General features: G+C 25.4%; 2 protein-coding genes across 2 annotated transcripts in view; both read right to left on the bottom strand.

Moving 5' to 3' along the window:
* LOC100206719 (sideroflexin-5) overlaps window positions 1-8,921 on the bottom strand; it is a 26,868-nt gene extending 17,947 nt beyond the window's left edge. Inside the window, exons 1-7 of the mRNA XM_065792303.1 lie at window positions 8,822-8,921; window positions 8,321-8,389; window positions 8,173-8,247; window positions 2,868-2,894; window positions 2,662-2,716; window positions 1,599-1,624; window positions 1-16 (exon numbers count right to left, since the gene is read on the bottom strand). The exon at window positions 1-16 is cut by the window's left edge and continues 38 nt beyond it. Coding sequence (XP_065648375.1) covers window positions 1-16; window positions 1,599-1,624; window positions 2,662-2,716; window positions 2,868-2,894; window positions 8,173-8,247; window positions 8,321-8,389; window positions 8,822-8,869 — 316 coding nt within the window. The 5' untranslated portion in view covers window positions 8,870-8,921. The remainder of the gene's footprint in view (window positions 17-1,598; window positions 1,625-2,661; window positions 2,717-2,867; window positions 2,895-8,172; window positions 8,248-8,320; window positions 8,390-8,821) is intronic.
* A 1,040-nt stretch (window positions 8,922-9,961) lies between these two features.
* The window catches only part of LOC136077943 (uncharacterized), a 20,284-nt gene continuing 12,745 nt past the window's right edge, over window positions 9,962-17,500 (bottom strand). The window contains exons 3-4 of the mRNA XM_065792302.1: window positions 12,146-12,280; window positions 9,962-10,344 (exon numbers count right to left, since the gene is read on the bottom strand). Of these exons, the coding sequence (XP_065648374.1) occupies window positions 10,211-10,344; window positions 12,146-12,280 (269 nt within the window). The 3' untranslated portion in view covers window positions 9,962-10,210. The remainder of the gene's footprint in view (window positions 10,345-12,145; window positions 12,281-17,500) is intronic.

Here is a 17,500-nt window from a genome sequence, read left to right as displayed (position 1 = left end):
TCAACATACCAATCACCTTTTAACATAAAAATAGTATTTTAAATATTTTTAAAATTTTTCATATATAAATATCTATATCTATATCAATATCTATCTACATATATAAATATATATATATATATATATATTATATATATATATATATATATATATATATATATATATATATATATATATATATATATATAATTTAAACAATTTTTAAAATTTATTCTACAAAATAGAGTGCTCAATGTTCTCAAAAGAACAGAGCATTTATAAATTAAGTAGAAAATCACTTAACAAAATTTTTTCTCATTATATATATAAATATATATATATATATATATATATATATATATATATATATATATATATATATATATATATACATACATACATACATACATACATATATATGTGTGTGCAGATATATATTTACATATATTTCCACCTTGTCATTTTATTACAGTGACCACAAAATAATGCCCTGCAAATTTTTAGAACTGTAAGGTGACTTTTGACCTGTGTTCAATTCCAAATTAGTTTTATTATTAATGGGAATTGAAGTTAAATTGGTTTACTGTATTTTAAATTTATATATAAATATATATATATAACTGGTTATCTGCTTAAGTACAAATTTGGGGGCAATTTAACCCATATTTTTTCTCTAATGTGTAACTTTTTAGCTTTTCATTTTTTGATTTTTTTTAATAAAAAAGGTTGACGAGACCCTAGACTACCTATAAATAACAATATTAAAAGCTCATAATCAGTTATTAAAACATTTTCAATTGTTTTTGTTAGGTTATATCTGATGGGCTAATGTTACCCAATAGCAGTTATCAGGATAAGTTTAAAACAGGGGCAAATTTAATTTTCATAAATTTCTTTTCTTTTCATAACTTTGTTTTATTTTTTTTAATTAAAAAAATTCATAACTGAAATTTGAAGTGTGTTGAACCTTATTACAGAACCAACCAAAAAAAAGTAAAATTTGTATTTATTATAATCTTATTATTTACCCAAAGTTTTTTATTTTCAAAACATTTAAAAACACAAAATAATATTATCAGAAATGAAAATATGCTATTATAAGTTTCGGTAGACAGTTTCTACTTCAATCCACCTGGCATGTATCATTATTCTAGGTGAATAGCAAAGAGTATTCAGTGTTTAAAAATACGTTTTTTAAAGAGCAGCTTATCTGTAAGTCAAAAAACTGCAAGCTGTAAAAAAGGATGTCTGTTTACCACCACCTTGTTTGTATATAAATGGAGTGCAAAAATGTTATGTATAAAAATAGAGAGCAAAACAAGTTGATGTTTACTACCACCTTGTTTGATTCAAATAGAGAGCAAATAATATTAAAAATATTATAATTACAAAAATTATATATACCATTAAAAAAATTAAAAAAAAAGAAGTTATTTTAATAACTTAATGATATACTTACAAAAACATTTTATTTTATTTTAAATTTCCAATTATAAATTTATAATAAAAAAAGCATATCAATAATATACAGTATTATAGTGTAATGAATTTCATTTCGTATATAATTATTTTCACTAAATTATTCTTTTACAAAAATATAAAATTATTCTTTCGCTTACTGGAAGTGTTCCAAATGGTACATAACCTAAAATAAAATAAAAAATAAATCATTGTAATAAACTGTTTTAGATTATTGTAAATACTTGGTGAGCTGAAAAAATGTGACTGTTAAATTAGGATAAGGTCGGTTATATCAGGGATAAAACTTACAAGATCATTTTATAGATATGTAAATGCACTTTATCTATTTATTCTATTATATATATTAAGATATATAAAGTTCAGATTAAACATGAAAATATTTTTTCAAAAAAAAAACACGCAAAAATGAAGTCAAGAAACAAATATTATTTTTGTTATTGAACTTCTTAGTGTTAGATTTCCTCCAAAACAAGTTGCTTTCAGACTTTTTTTTTCTTTTTTTTTTTTCACTCGCTTTCAAAGTCACACTTTGGGTCTTGCAAAAAAAAGGCAGTGTGAAGATCAAGATCTAAAAGAACACCAGCAGCAATAAAGGCTGTCAAAGTCAGGAACATTAGAAACCCTGTGAAATGAATCAAGAAGATGTCCAAGGAGATGAACATGGGGAATACAACAATGAAAACACTCTTAAAATATGATGTTAGAGCTAGGCAATTGGCTTGAACTGATAAACAAATACTCACTGCAATTATTAAAAAAGAAGGAAAGGAAAAAAAGAGAACCTTTCAAGTAAATAGTCTTATTATTTTGTTTTAAATCGTTTATAAAGTTTGGAAAGAAATAAGAAATGAAGCTTTACTGTTAATTTTTTTTTTTTTTTTTTTGTAAAAATATAGTTTTTATGTGTAAATATAGTCACATTTTTTTTCAGCTCACCTGGTATTTCTATTATTATTATTAATTGCAATTACTGCGGTATTGCAATTATTATTGTGTACTTTAGTTATTTTATATTCACTGTGTTTTTTTCAAAGTTGTTATGCTGTGTTGTAAAGGTTTATCACAGTTGCTTCGCTGGGTCAAAAGTGGAAAAATTGTGTAAAAAAATTAAAAAAAAGAAATTGAATATATTATTTTATCCATTCACAATGGTAACAATTTCAATTTTTCAAAAAGCAATATTTATGGAATTTACATTACCTGACATTCTAAATGGAGCAAATATTTTTTCTCCAGTATCAGGATGAATAATAGCCTACAGAAATGCAAATACTATAGTATAAGTAGTTCACATAAATAAAAATAACACATTATAAACAATAAAATCTTGTTAAATATATAACTTAAATTATAATGAATCAAATAACAAACAACAAATTGCTATTAATTCAAATCTAAATTCAAACCTCTTTAATCTTTCGAGCACGCCATAGCTAAATAATAACTTTAAATGTAACAAATTATAAAAATTAAACATTAAATATTTTATTAATTAAAACAATTAATAAGTAATTTTAATAATATCTAAAATAAAAGAAAATGTTTGTTTTTCATTAACATAGCATAAAATTTTACACTAATGATTAGTAAAGCAGACTGAATTTTTCTTTACTCAAATTAATATAATTACAAAATCTATTTTCTAGATATATATACAAACATATATATATATATATATATATATATATATATATATATATATATATATATATATATATATATATATATATATATATATATATATAAATATGTATATATATATATATATATACATATATATATACATATATATATATATACATATATATATATATACATATATATATATATATACATATATATATATATATACATATATATATATATACATATATATATATATATATTCATATATATATATACATATATATATATATATATATATATATATATATATATATATATATATATATATATATATATATATATATATATATATATATATATATATATGTATGTATGTATATATATGTATATATACGAGTTTATAAAATATTTTCTTTACAATTTTTATCTAAATTCATATTCATCAACAAATTTCAAATTTCATGCAATAATCTATTAGTGTTCAGGTTTTATGACCCTGCAATGTTTACAGCCCCCTCAAATTGAGGGGGGTTAAAACTTTATTTGGTCATAGTTTTTAAAAAATAAGAGATTATTGCATGAAATTTGAAATTTGTTGAGGAATATAAATTTAGATAAAAATAGTAAAGAAAATATTTTATAAACTTGTTGCTCCCACATTAGGGGCCGGGTGGGTCCAAAAGTTAGGGCTTTTTTGTTCCCAAGCTCCAATACAACCAATTCTTTGCAAAACATTATTTTTTGATATAAGCATAAACATACAAAAGTTTGGAGTTTGCACAATGCCTGTTAGTGTCAAAACTCAAACATCTAAAAATCTAGTGTACACCACTGATATATATATATATATGTATATATATATAATATATATATATATATATATATATATATATATATATATATATATATATATATATATATATATATATATACTATATATATATACTATATAATATATACTATATATATATATATATACTATATATATATATATACTATAGTATATATACTATATATATATATATATACTATATATATATATATATATATATATATATATATATATATATATATATATATATATATATATATATATATATATATATATATATAGTATATATATATATATATATATATATAGTATATATATATAGTATATATATATAGTATATATATATATATAGTATATATATATATATATATATATATATAGTATATATATATATATAGTATATATATATAGTATATATATATATATATATATATATATATATATATATATATATATATATAATATATATATATATATATATATATATATATATATATATATATATATATATATATATATATATATATATATAGAACCCTTAGATGTTGTCCGAAAGTTTTTTCCATATTTTGTTGACAAAAAGTAAAAAATAAAATGCAAGACCTGAATTTTTTTTTTTTAATAATGATAGACTGCCTGCCCCAACCAAACCCTCAGTCGATGTAGCAGCACTCCTTTGCGGGTCAGGCTATTTGTCAGTCGATGTAGCAGCACTCCCTTGCGAGTCAGGCTATTTGTCAGTCGATGTAGCAGCACTCCCTTGCAAGTCAGGCTATTTGTCAGTCGATGTAGCAGCACTCCCTTGCGAGTCAGGCTATAAGATAGTCGATGTAGCAACACTCCGCGCATGATTTACAGTAAAAAAAATTAAAATAAAAACATTTTATTAAAAAAAATAAAAATAAAAACATTTTATTAAAAAAAATAAAAATAAAAAACATTGTTTATATTGTTAAAAACATTCAGAATGTTTTAAAAACATTCAGAATGTTTTAAAAACATTCTGGTCAATTAAATTTGCGTTTTTGTGGTCTTTTTATATAAAAATTAATTTGTAATTAAATTAATGGTTTTGACTTTCGTCCAACACGAAAATGTTGGACGAAAGTCAAAAGTAATTAAAAGTGACGAATGTGTTGGCGTAAGAATCACTTTTTTCCTTCCGCTCTTCCCAAAGACAACAAACTATATATATATATATATATATATATATATTATATATATATATATATATATATATATATATATATATATATATATATATATATATATATATATATATATATATATATATTCTAGACTCTTCATCTAGAGCCATTACTAAAAGTGATATAGGTCTTTACTGAGTCAATGGATTGATGGTAATGCACAAAAAACTGCTACACAGTTAGACAAAGTAATTGATATAATTGAGACATTCCAATTAAATATTCTCAATATAATTGAGACATTCCAGATTCAAACCAATCTAAACAGCGTAAACTTTCTTGACATAACTTTTAGTATTTAAAAAAACTCCTACCAACCTTTTAAATGCAAAATGGCTAACTACTCTACATTCACACTGAATCAAACCACCCACCTCAAGTCCAAAGCAGATCCTACTCTCCATTAATGATCAGCTATCACAAAATTCTTCAGATGAAAAAAAATATTTAACTCATCAAAAACAGAATACGAGGAAGCACTTAAACAAAACAGTTTTATAAACTTTAACTTAAAGTACAACCCAAAAGACAAGAAACCCTCCAAAAGAAAAAGGAATATAATTTGGTTTAACCAACCCTACAATAAAAGCGTCTCTACCAATGTTGGCCAAATCTTTTTGCAATTAATAAATAAGCGTTTCCCACCTTTAAACCCATTGCACAAACTATTCAATCAAAACACCACAAAAGTTAGCTACAGCTGCTCAAACAACATTTCAAAAATCATAAAAAGTCAAAATAAAACAAAAAAGTTCAAAAAGGACAACTGAAAATTTTCCTTGTAATTGCAAACAAAAAGAAATCTTCCTGCTGAATAGATCTTGTATAGCAACAAATATAATTTACAAATGCATAACATTTTCCATAAACACACCGAGCAAAGCATACATTGGTTTATCAGAGAGCATGAGGAAAAAGAGATATGCAAACCATTAGCAATCCTATACAAATAAAAAACTTTCAAGTGCAACCACTTTCACAAAATATATGGAAAACTAGGGAAAAATTCAAAGAAACACCTGAATTAACTTGGTCTATCCTAAAAAGAGCTTCTGCTTACAATAACACAACAAAAAAATGTTTACTTTGTTCATATGAAAAACTATTAATTTTACTTTATAAAAATACCAAAGAGCTACTTAATAAAAAAACTTTGAGTTGATTTCCAAATAGTTGCTTAATAGAAATGTATTTTCACGAAAATACATTTCTATTAAGCAACCAAAAACCTGAAGATTAGATCTTATACTGCTGATTTAGGTGAGCAGTGTGACATCAAATAGCCTGCTGCCAGGGACTTCAGTACATACGACCACTGACAAATAGCCTGACTTACAGCAGAGTGCTGCTATATCAACTGACAGTTTAGTATAGGGCAGCAATCTTTTCATTGATTATTTTGCATTTTTTTCTTATTTTTTCAAATATTTTTTTGCAAATATTACGCAAATTATAAAAATTATAAATTGCTTATAGTGTTATAAACATTTAATAACTACTAAAATTAAAATTACTAAAATATGGTTACTATATGTTTAATATACTCTAAACAATTTTCAATGAATAAATAGTGTAGTATTTGCAGCTTAAAGGTTTATTAAATTCTTAAAAAAATAGTTTTTTTTGTAACTAAAGTTGCATAGGGTTATGTCCACCGCTAAATTCATGAATTCAAAGAAATATATATCCATGTGTGTGTCAGGGCTTGTGATAAAGCGAGCGCGATCGCGCTCCGCTCATAAAACGCGCCCGTAAACGGTATTTTCAAACGTAATAGACGTGATAAACAACACTCGTTCAGCTAATAACGAGCGTATAAAATAGCGCTCGTCCAATAGTTCAGGATTATTTTTTTATTTTCATAAAATATTTAAAAAAGATTTTTATTAAAGATATTCTATTATCAAAGCACTGATATAAAATATAAAAAGCACTATGTCGTTCTCTTTTGCACTAACGTAATAAATAAGCAGTTTGAAGTCGTTAATAGTCACTAATTTCAATAATGGAATGTGCACGTGGAAACACAATGTGAATACAAAAGTGTGCAAATAAAATAAGAATAGAAAATTAGAAAACCATTATAAGAAAATAGAAACTGCAGAGTATTTTTAATCTTGTGAAAATATCAAGTAAGATTTATCTGAATTATTGATTGTAATATTCCACACATCGTTTATAATAAAAATAAAAATTATTAATAGAGTAATTTTTAAAATTATTTTTTGTTCATAATATAGCTTTTTTATTAACTATTATTTATTTTAACTCAAATTTAAAAGATTCTGTTGTTTAGAATGTTTGCAATCAAGGACATTCAAAAAGAAAAAAAAGTAATGATGTCAACATTTATTAAATAAAAAGTTGATAGAATATAGCTATAATATAGATACATAGCTATCTAAAAAAATTAAATAATTAATTTGAAAAAATATCAAGAAATATAAAAACGATTAACCGTTAATAAGGTTTACAGCGTAACATTTTAAAATACATATATCAAAACAACGAAGCAAAACTAAATCACTAAATTATACTTCAGTACTAAATCAATAAGAAGTTGCGTTTTTGTTTGATATTATTTTTTTAAAACATAAATAGTTAAAAATAAAATCGCAATCTGACAATATACAAGAAGTTTGGAAGTATAAAAATCTACTTCGTTGAAGTAGTGTCATGAGTGTGAAAATACTAATTCAAACATTTTTTGATGAAAGAATTATGTAACAAATAAAAAAAAGATATAAAAAAGCTTTTTATGAGCATCGCCTTCAGCAATTTTCATGATTGCACTCGCCAATGTTATCTTGAGCGCACATAATCACGCTTGATAAAAACATATTCTAATAATTACAAGTGCGATAAAACACGCTTGACGATTTTCTTCATCAAAAGCCCTGGAATGTGTATATATATATGCGTGTGTGTGTATATACATATATATATATGTGTGTGTGTGTCTATGTGTTTGTGTGTGTATGTGTGTTTCAAAATTAATTATATGAACTCCTTCTTCAAAACAATACTATATACAAGGATTAGAACCTGAGCATCTGTAAGCTGATTGCGTTCTCCTTTCTTAAAATCTTCAATCATTTTGATGGAATCTTGAAGTGTTTTCTAAAACAGTCTAATTAATTAAAATGAACTCATTAACAAGGCTGCAACACAAAATTTATCAAAATACTCTTACTTCAGATACAAACAATGTTCTTGGATCAACTATATCAAAACATCTTTGAAGTCTACCAAAATAAGTATCCTTTAAACGAATAAAAATCAGTTACTATACTCATAAAGATTGGTTTTTATGTAAACAAAATATCATATTTTTCAATTTTATATTTTTTAGTATAGATAAAATATTAGCTATAAAAAACAATTTTATGAAAAAAAAAACAAAGAAAAATTTGCTTTCTTGCCCTTTAAATTTGTGCAAGCCAAAAAAAATTATAACTAACATTATTAATATTATCTTTTCCTTATCCGAGTTAAAATAAAAAAATGTGATTGAACGTTGACTGAAAGTTTTTAAATTTTAAAACATTGCTGCACTAAGCAGAAAATAACTTTAAAAAAAAATGATCCTTTTTTTTTTATTTGTACATTTTTTTAAAATTGCGTAGTAATGTTTCTTTATTTTAGTAAATATTTAATAAAATTTAATATTCTTTATAAAAGAGTTTATTAATACCTGATTAAATCTTTGACTTTCAATTGAAAATGGAGGATAAGTCTGCATTTTTTTCTTACTCTAAAAAATATTGTAAAATAGTATAGCAAATATAATGAAGATGTATATAAAAAAAAATTTGATTGACTCAACAGTTTCAAGGGGATAGTTAACCAGGTTCAACTCATTTTATTACCCAGATGTCAAAATTAAACTTAGCAAATAAACATTTAAACAAATATGCCTGATTATAATTATTATAAGTATTATTTTTTCATTCTAATTCACTTCCAACAAGGCTGCAAGCAACCACAATTAAGTTGGGAGTTACTAGAAAACAAATAATAAAGTTAAAAAGCAAGGAAACGGTTGAAAGCTTAAAAAGTTGTAGGTTGTATGAGTCAGAAAAACATGAAGATGAGACTTTGTTGAATGACGAGTCAAGTGAGAATGAGTTTTGGTTAATGAAACTAGAGATGATAGCTTTTTTTGAGCAGCAACCATGAATTGTAGAAAAGAGAAAGCGATGTAATTTACAGAACTATAAAAATTATTACTTAAAAATGATTGCGATAATCAAAACTTACTTTAAATTTCTTTATACTTATTTATAAAGTTGCACTCCTAACAAGAAAATTTGATGTGGACTATTTAATGAGAACTAGATAAACTTTATAGGATGGCATTGATCCAAGCCATGAGTGACTAAAACTACATCATTTAAGTGCTTTTAGCACCATAGCTATATGCTAAGTATACCACTCGAATGGCATAGATCATAGCCACATCAAAATCTCTTGTCAGGTTATGTAAATTGATTGACAATGAGTACTTTTTGTCAAACCGCCACTTTTAACAATTTTTTTACCCCATAATAATCTAACTATAAAAAAGGTACCTTATACAGTAACCTACAATCTTATAAGACCCATTTATTTTACATACTGTTCCATTAGTTTAAATAAAACTTATGCATTTCAAACACTAAATTTATAAACTAAGTTTTTCTTGGATGTTGACAGAAGATTTGAATTTTTAATAAAAAATTATTTCAAAAAATCATCAGATTTCGAAGGAACTAACAAAACAAATGAAATTTGGCAACAACATATCAGATAGAAATCTTTATATTTACAATATATATTTATAATATATATAATATTTAAGAAATATAAAATATTAAAGAAATCGTTAATATATTCCCTATACAAATAATCAAAATAATATTTATAACAATAAATATTATTCTATAAACTTTATTATACCAACTATAATCTATAAATCAAAAAATGATTATAATTTTACATTTTCAACAACCACTTCATTTATTGGTAGTTAATTTAAGACATCTCAAACAAAATAAAATAAAGCAAATAACTCATTAAGTTTTTAAAATAAAAAATAAAAAAATTATTTTAGATTCTGCTTCTCGATTATATTTTTCAGAGGTTTTGAAAACTGCAATTCTTGGTTGCCTACATTAGCTTTGGCAGTAGAGGAAACTATGTAATTACTTTTCTTTGTTGAAGACAATTGAAAGGTATCTGAAATGATAAAAAGATTCAACTTGTAACAATTGGACAAGTCATAAAAAACTTACAGTTATTTACTATACAGTTAGTATCATTACATAATGTTTATGAAGCAATGGTTGCCCTCATAAACATGTTGGACACCACCCTCCTCCTTCCACAAACTCCCTACACTATTTTTTACTCTTATTTTTAATGTCTTTTAAACAAGTTTTTAGAAATAAGTGTTTTTCAACTAATTTTTCTAACAAAATGGTGTACTACTTTTGAAAAAAACCTTCTTACTAATTAAAAAAACATGATAGTTGTGATAGTGACAGAAAAAATTAGCCAGATTTTATGTGCCTTGTTTACAGCAACAATTGAAACTGACCTCAAAGTTAAAAAGCGTAGTTTAGTTTTAGTTTTTCTTATTTTTTGTTACTTATTTTTGGTTTCTTTATCAATATGCTTTGTAGCTGTCTCTTTTTCAGCTTTTGTCTTCGTAAGTTTTCTTTTGTTTGAATATAATCTTTAAATAAATTAATGTTATTTAATAGAATGAATTAATAACAACTTTATTCAAACTTCTTTCATCCCTACCTTTTTTCCATTTAACTTCCAGAAACATCTTACACTATTTTTCACACCAGTTTTTAAAGAAAAAAAAACATTTAAATCACTATTAAAGTTTGTTGAGGATGCATCTTTGCTGAATTATGTCTTTGCACAATACTGAATTTTTGTTGTTGAAACAGCCATTAATAGCTACTTGAGCAGTATCTACCATGGTAGTATAGGTAGATGAAACTGAAAAGAATACAACCTTACAAATTATTAGATAAACCACCCCAATTATAACAACTGCTTTCTGTACAAAGACAAATAAGATATTTATGGAGGTATGTAATGGAAGGAGTGAAAAAATACCAAGCAGGATAAAGAGAGGCAACCTTAGTAGGTTCTAAGTTTGCAATGGATTAGATATATAATTTCCATCAGAGGTCATTAGTAAAATAATCCAAGAAGACACAAAGTAGAGGACTCAGTAAGACTGTTGTCATTCAGCAATTGTCATTGGTCAATATAAGAACAATATTGCAATAACTATTACCAGTAGAAAATTGAGTTTTGAGGTCAAAACTTTACAAATCAAATTCTAAATTGGCTGCCACTTTAAAGGTAAGAGGAACAACACAGGACCATAGATAAAACCTTTTGGTATCCCAGAAGTTATTAAAAATTCATGAGAGTTTTATCCATCAAGAAAAACGTTGATATTACGGTTAGAAAAATAACTTAACAACTTTAAAAACTTTCCCAGAACCATCATACGAAGAAAAAAGATGAGTATGCCAGACTTTGCTGATAATAGTAAGAAAACTGGGAATAGTTAGAGTGGTCAAAATCACTCTGATCTCTTTAACTATTTCCCAGAGGTTTTAAAAGCAGGAGTGATTTGGATGTCTAATAATAGATTAATCTGGTTCTTTAATATGATGGAAAGAGTATGGCCATTAGATTCAAGAAATGATTAAGAGGAAAAGTTCTTTGGAAAAAGTTGTGCCTTATTTTTGGAAGAATAATAAGATCAGACCATGCATTAGAGATAAAATTGCTTTTAATTATATAATATTAGTGTTAGTCATAAAATATTAACTAGAACTACAGTTTTATTGGCTTATGTGATAACATTTTTTTCCAAATTAATCAAAACTATATTTATTTCACTTGATATTGATGTTTTCATATATTTAACTTTTATGTTCTATATACATATTATTTTATGTTTTAAATAAATATTATTTTATGTTCTATATACATATTGAATGACCTTTTGGTGCATCTGGCAGTTTTGGTGCGTTATTTTTATATCTTGAGTAATACAAGTAACCATTTTTAAAGTTTTCACTGTTTCCTTTTAACAAAACATCTCTGCGAATACTCCAAATATTTTCAAGATTAAAGTCTAAAAGTCAACAAAATAAACCATTAAAAACTATGTTACTAATTAAACAGTTAAGATTAAATACACAACTTATTACAACACAGCGTATAACAACAAAGTATTACAATACAGTATATAACAATAAAGTATTACAATACAGTATATAAAAATAAAATATATTCAAATATTTTATACCAAAATTTTGTGGGGTTGTTAGGGCTACTACAGTCAAGAAGGCTACTCTTTTGCTGTTACTATTGTTGTTTCTGTTGTTGTTGTTTTTGTTAACGTTGTTGTTGTTGTTTTTGTTGCTATTGTTGTGCTTACAAACCACTCTCAACCCTTTCACACAGAAATACAAGCTTTGATAAACAAGGTTGCTACACAAAGAAACAAGTTGATAACATATTTATTATTTAAAAAAATAAATAAACTTGATTATATTTATTAAAAATAATTAATATATTTCTTGATAATATAATTTCAAACTTCGAAACTAATTGTAATTAATCATTGAAATTGAATAAAATTTAAAAATTTTAATAACCATGATAAAAATACACTGTGATAAAATATGTTAACGTCAGAAAAGAATCTTCCTTTTTTATTTACTGTCCTAATTCAAGAAAACTTTTAACAGCATTATCCACTCCACATCTATTTAATGCAGGATAAAACCTATTAGTAATTATCGTTAACAAATCAGCAGTAGAACGAGAAGAATGAAATCCATATTAATGATCAGAAAGTAAGTTATTAGATTCAAGATGAAAGATTAAGTACTTGTTAATTAAAGACTCAAAATCCTTGCTTATGATAGGAAGAAGACTTATAGGACAGTAGTTAGACAAGTCAGATGGCTCTCTAGAATTTTGAAAAATAGACATAACAGGTGTTGCTTTCCATTAGGCTAGAAAATAAAACTCTGATAAGCACTTGTTAAAAAGTTTTGAATGTATAGACAACAGCTCCAGAGAACACTTCTGCAAGACTATAACAGGTATGTTGTCTGGACCAAAAGCTGTAGAAGAGTCTAAGCATGAAATCACGTAAAACACAGAAGCTGTTGTAGTACAAATATCAAGCAATGGATCAACCTAATTGTTGGCTATATCAGGTAGTATGTGTGGAATCAAAAGATGAGATTGATGAAAAGTTCTTAGCAAACAATTCAGCTTTGACTTTAGGTGAGGTAACAAATTCTGAACCATGCAAGGAAGGAGGAATAACAGATTTTTCCTTATCATAGATACTGTTAAAGATTCTCCAGAAGTCTCTGGAGCCTAAATTTTAAGATGAAGTACAAGATTTTGTGACTTAAGAATAGCGGGCTGTAGCATTAGACAAAACTTTTTTACAATGCTTTTTAGCAATAGTAAACAAACATTTGCTTTTTGGAAAATTGTTTTGGTAATAGATATGGAAGTAATGATTGCGATTGGAAATCGCAACAGCACAATAAGAGGAAAACCATGAAGAAGAGTGAGGTTTATTTTGGAATTGTCAAGAGGGAATAAAAGATTCCATGCCAACCTGAATCTAAAAAGTTACATAAAAAGCACATTTGTCAGCATAAGGACAAAATATTTCAACCCAAGGGCCATCACAAATAAAATCAAGGAAAGAGTCCCAATCAGCTTTAATGTAGTTGTAAGAAGTACGATGATTAGGATATGATAGGAGGACTCTGATGATGAAGAAGAATAAGATAATAGTTTTTAGAAATATCAAACCTTGATCAGGAGCACTCAAGGATGAATGTGGAGAAACTAAGCTCAAAGAAAACTAGAATCAAAAACTAATAGAAAACTAAGATCAAAAACAAGATATAAGTCGAGTAGAGAAGGTAATTGATTCAGATTATCTGGAAAGTAAGTTGGAAAGTTGACTATTTGTGTTAGAGGTTAAGAAAGGCAAAAGTTGTGGGCCTTAACACAGAGTCACTGACACTAGAAACAAGTCATTCAGTGCGATGAGCATTAAAGTCTCCAATAACAGCAATATTGGCTCAAGGAAAAGAAAAGGGTTTGGTCAATTTGATCAGAAATAACATCAAAAAGATTGCAGTATTTAGATGAAGGAGAGCAATATAGAACAAAGAATAAGGTGAGAGAGAGAAGTGGTGCTAAACAAAAGCACATAAAAGAAAAGTCTGTAGATATAAACCTAGTTTCTTGACAAACGGGTGAATTCTTACAAATGTGAATGCCCAGGCCAAGCATGTGACTATTGGAGTCTTTAAGAATTAAAGGAAGATAATAATCAACTCTAAGATCACAAGATGAGACAGCTGAACTCAAAATAGTCTCACAAAGAGCAAATAAGTCTGTTGTACTTTGCAAGAGATAAGACTCAACAGAAGAAAAGTAACTTCAAAGACCACAAATATTAGTAAATGATAGATTTTGAGAACTTAGTGATGATGATGGTTTTTTTGCGTTTTATAGTTTTTGATACTTTTTTTAAATTGGTTTAAGAGCTTGACTCAAAACACAGTACTTATTACACTATCTAATAGTCCAAGCAATAGCCTCAATACTATTAACAAATCCTAGATGAGTATTTTTATTGAGACACCATCTCTAGCCTTAACTCAACCAAGGAACCCCAAGGGGTGTGTTTGCATCTCCAAGCCTTAATTTATAAAAAAAATATTATTGGAATGGCATCAGCTTTTTTTTCAGTAAAACCAGATAGATATTGTTATTTTTTAATAACATTATCCATCTTAGTCAAACTACATGTGCTAGATAACTTATGTATCGAGGGCTCGAAATAACGAACTTTTTTTTCAAAATGCGCTGAAAATAAATAGAAAATTTGTAAGATAAATTATTTAACAAAATCAAAATCTTAAAGAAAAAAGAAAAATCTAAGCTCAAAAGACTAAAATTTGAAAAGAAAAATATATTTATATTACATTTTTTTAAAATACTATACCATGGAAAATGCTTTGTAAATTGTTAAATACATAAATTATTATGTAAGTATATTAAATACATAAATTATCAAGTCCATTTATTACGTTATTAAATAAAGTAACAAATTAATTATAATGTTTAAAATAAACTCATTTTATCGAAGAGTATTATACATAATTACATTTATATAAATATGTATTTTTTTATAAATCTTTTCAAACTTTTTCTAAGAATAATCTTTATAAACACTTTTAATGGCGAAAATTTTTAATGCGAAACAAACGTTACATAACAACTCAAATTTAATAGTGTAATAAAAAGTACTGGCTTCTATAAGCATTAAAATAATTATAACATTAAAATTTTTATAAAATAAATTTAAAAGGGTTTTAAAAGCTAAAATATTTGTTTGAAATTTATAATATCATTGGGCAAAATTTATATCATTGTATATACACATTTATATCATAAAATTATATATCATTGGACAAAAAAATAAAATAAATTTAAATTAATAACTAATTGCAACGTTTTAATATAAATGATAAAAACCAGGCTACTTATTTCAAAAAAATGATGTATTTTATTAACGTAGCTGTGTGTTCTTAACATCAATTTTTGTTTTGTATAAAAAATAAAAAATTCAAAAAATAAATTTTATATACAATACTGAATTTATTGATATTTTTGGAACAACTAAAATGATTAGAAAATAAATGCACATAAAATATGGGTCGGACAAAATTACTGAAGTGATTGAACAATACAAGATTGAAGTGATCATAAGCATGATTTATAAATACAGTATAGTACTCTAGATTTTTGCTCTACTTACTATCAAGTACCTTTATCAAAAAGTAATTGGCCATATACTGTTTTCAAAGCTGACAATAAACTGTGGAAATATATCAGAATGCATTTAAGAATTACCAATGGATCAACATTTTTGTAACGCAAAATAGACAACTTTGTTAAGGCCTATGAACTAACTGACTGCTTTCCATTTATTGAAAACATTACTGTATGTAGTAATAGTCAGGAAGAGCGTGAAGAAAACTTGGCTTAATTCAGAATAGCCACTTTAATGAGGAGAAGCGTGTATTTTCAACTGACACATTAAATTTAGGGTTATTGTATACCATATGGTTCTTTAAAACAAGATCCTCAGCGGTTTACCCCTCTTATTACGTTACCTTCACCTGATAATGCTAAGTCTCTGCAACAAATATTGGAGTGTTTCATACTATGCAAAATAGGGCAGAAAATTTCCAGATAAATTTCAATATTTGAATTGTGTTACACAATTCCCAATTATTTCCTCAGCGGCTCGCCCGTTTTATTAACTTACCTCCACCTGATAATGCTAAGTTTCTGCAATTAAAGGGTTCTCCAACTATGCAAAAAAAAAATATATATAAATGTTTAGCCAAAAAATTTTTTAACAAATATGAGTAAATGTTCCAGGTAACAAAAGAAAAACTATTCAAACTAAGATGAGTAAAATATATTTATTATTTAAATTTTGACTAATATTAAAAAAAATCTTTTTTTTTTTCTTTCTCTAACACAGAAGGCCTTTCATATAAAATCTTCAGCTGTGTATGAGATTTACAAAACTATAAAAAAACTCTTTATATTGAGCTTCCTATAAAAAGTTTAAAAAAGGAAGCAATTAAGGTTTATATAAAAAACTATAATTAACAAAAATATAGCATAACTTGATACTTGTTGGTAAGGAAAATTTTAAAAGTAATGTGAAAATAATTACTTCCTGTTTATATATTCATTGTATCATGTCCCTGTTTATGTAGGTGAGCTTCATAAATAAGAAGTAAATTCTCATTTGAGAGTTTTAACATTGGAAATAATTTAAAAAAAAGTTCATTTTTATGGCAATTGAAAACATGCTGATCAAATTTATCTGAACCAATACCTGTTCTGTATGTGTAGATGTGTAGATTATTTCTTAACCTTAGATTATTAGTTTTACCAATGTATGTTGTTTTTCCATCACATCCATTACATGACAGAAAATAAATAATATTTTTTGAATTACATGATATTGAAGTTTTAATGCACCATACTTTACCAGATGATGTGGTAAAATGGTTAACAAACTGAAGATACATTGTACATAATTTACGTTTTGATACGCATTTTAAAACCTTGCATTCATCATTAATAAAAACTGGTTTCTTATTAAAACTTGATGTACTAATGTGTCTTAAAATATTTTTTGGTTGGCGTTGTAATAGTACAATAGAAGTATTTTCAAAAACTGATTTTAATTTATTGTCTAAAACAGATAGTTTCAAAATAC

This window comes from Hydra vulgaris, chromosome 03 (assembly GCF_038396675.1).
Source record: "Hydra vulgaris chromosome 03, alternate assembly HydraT2T_AEP".
Classification (NCBI taxonomy): domain Eukaryota; kingdom Metazoa; phylum Cnidaria; class Hydrozoa; order Anthoathecata; family Hydridae; genus Hydra; species Hydra vulgaris.
This window is presented reverse-complemented; position numbering and strand designations above follow the sequence as displayed.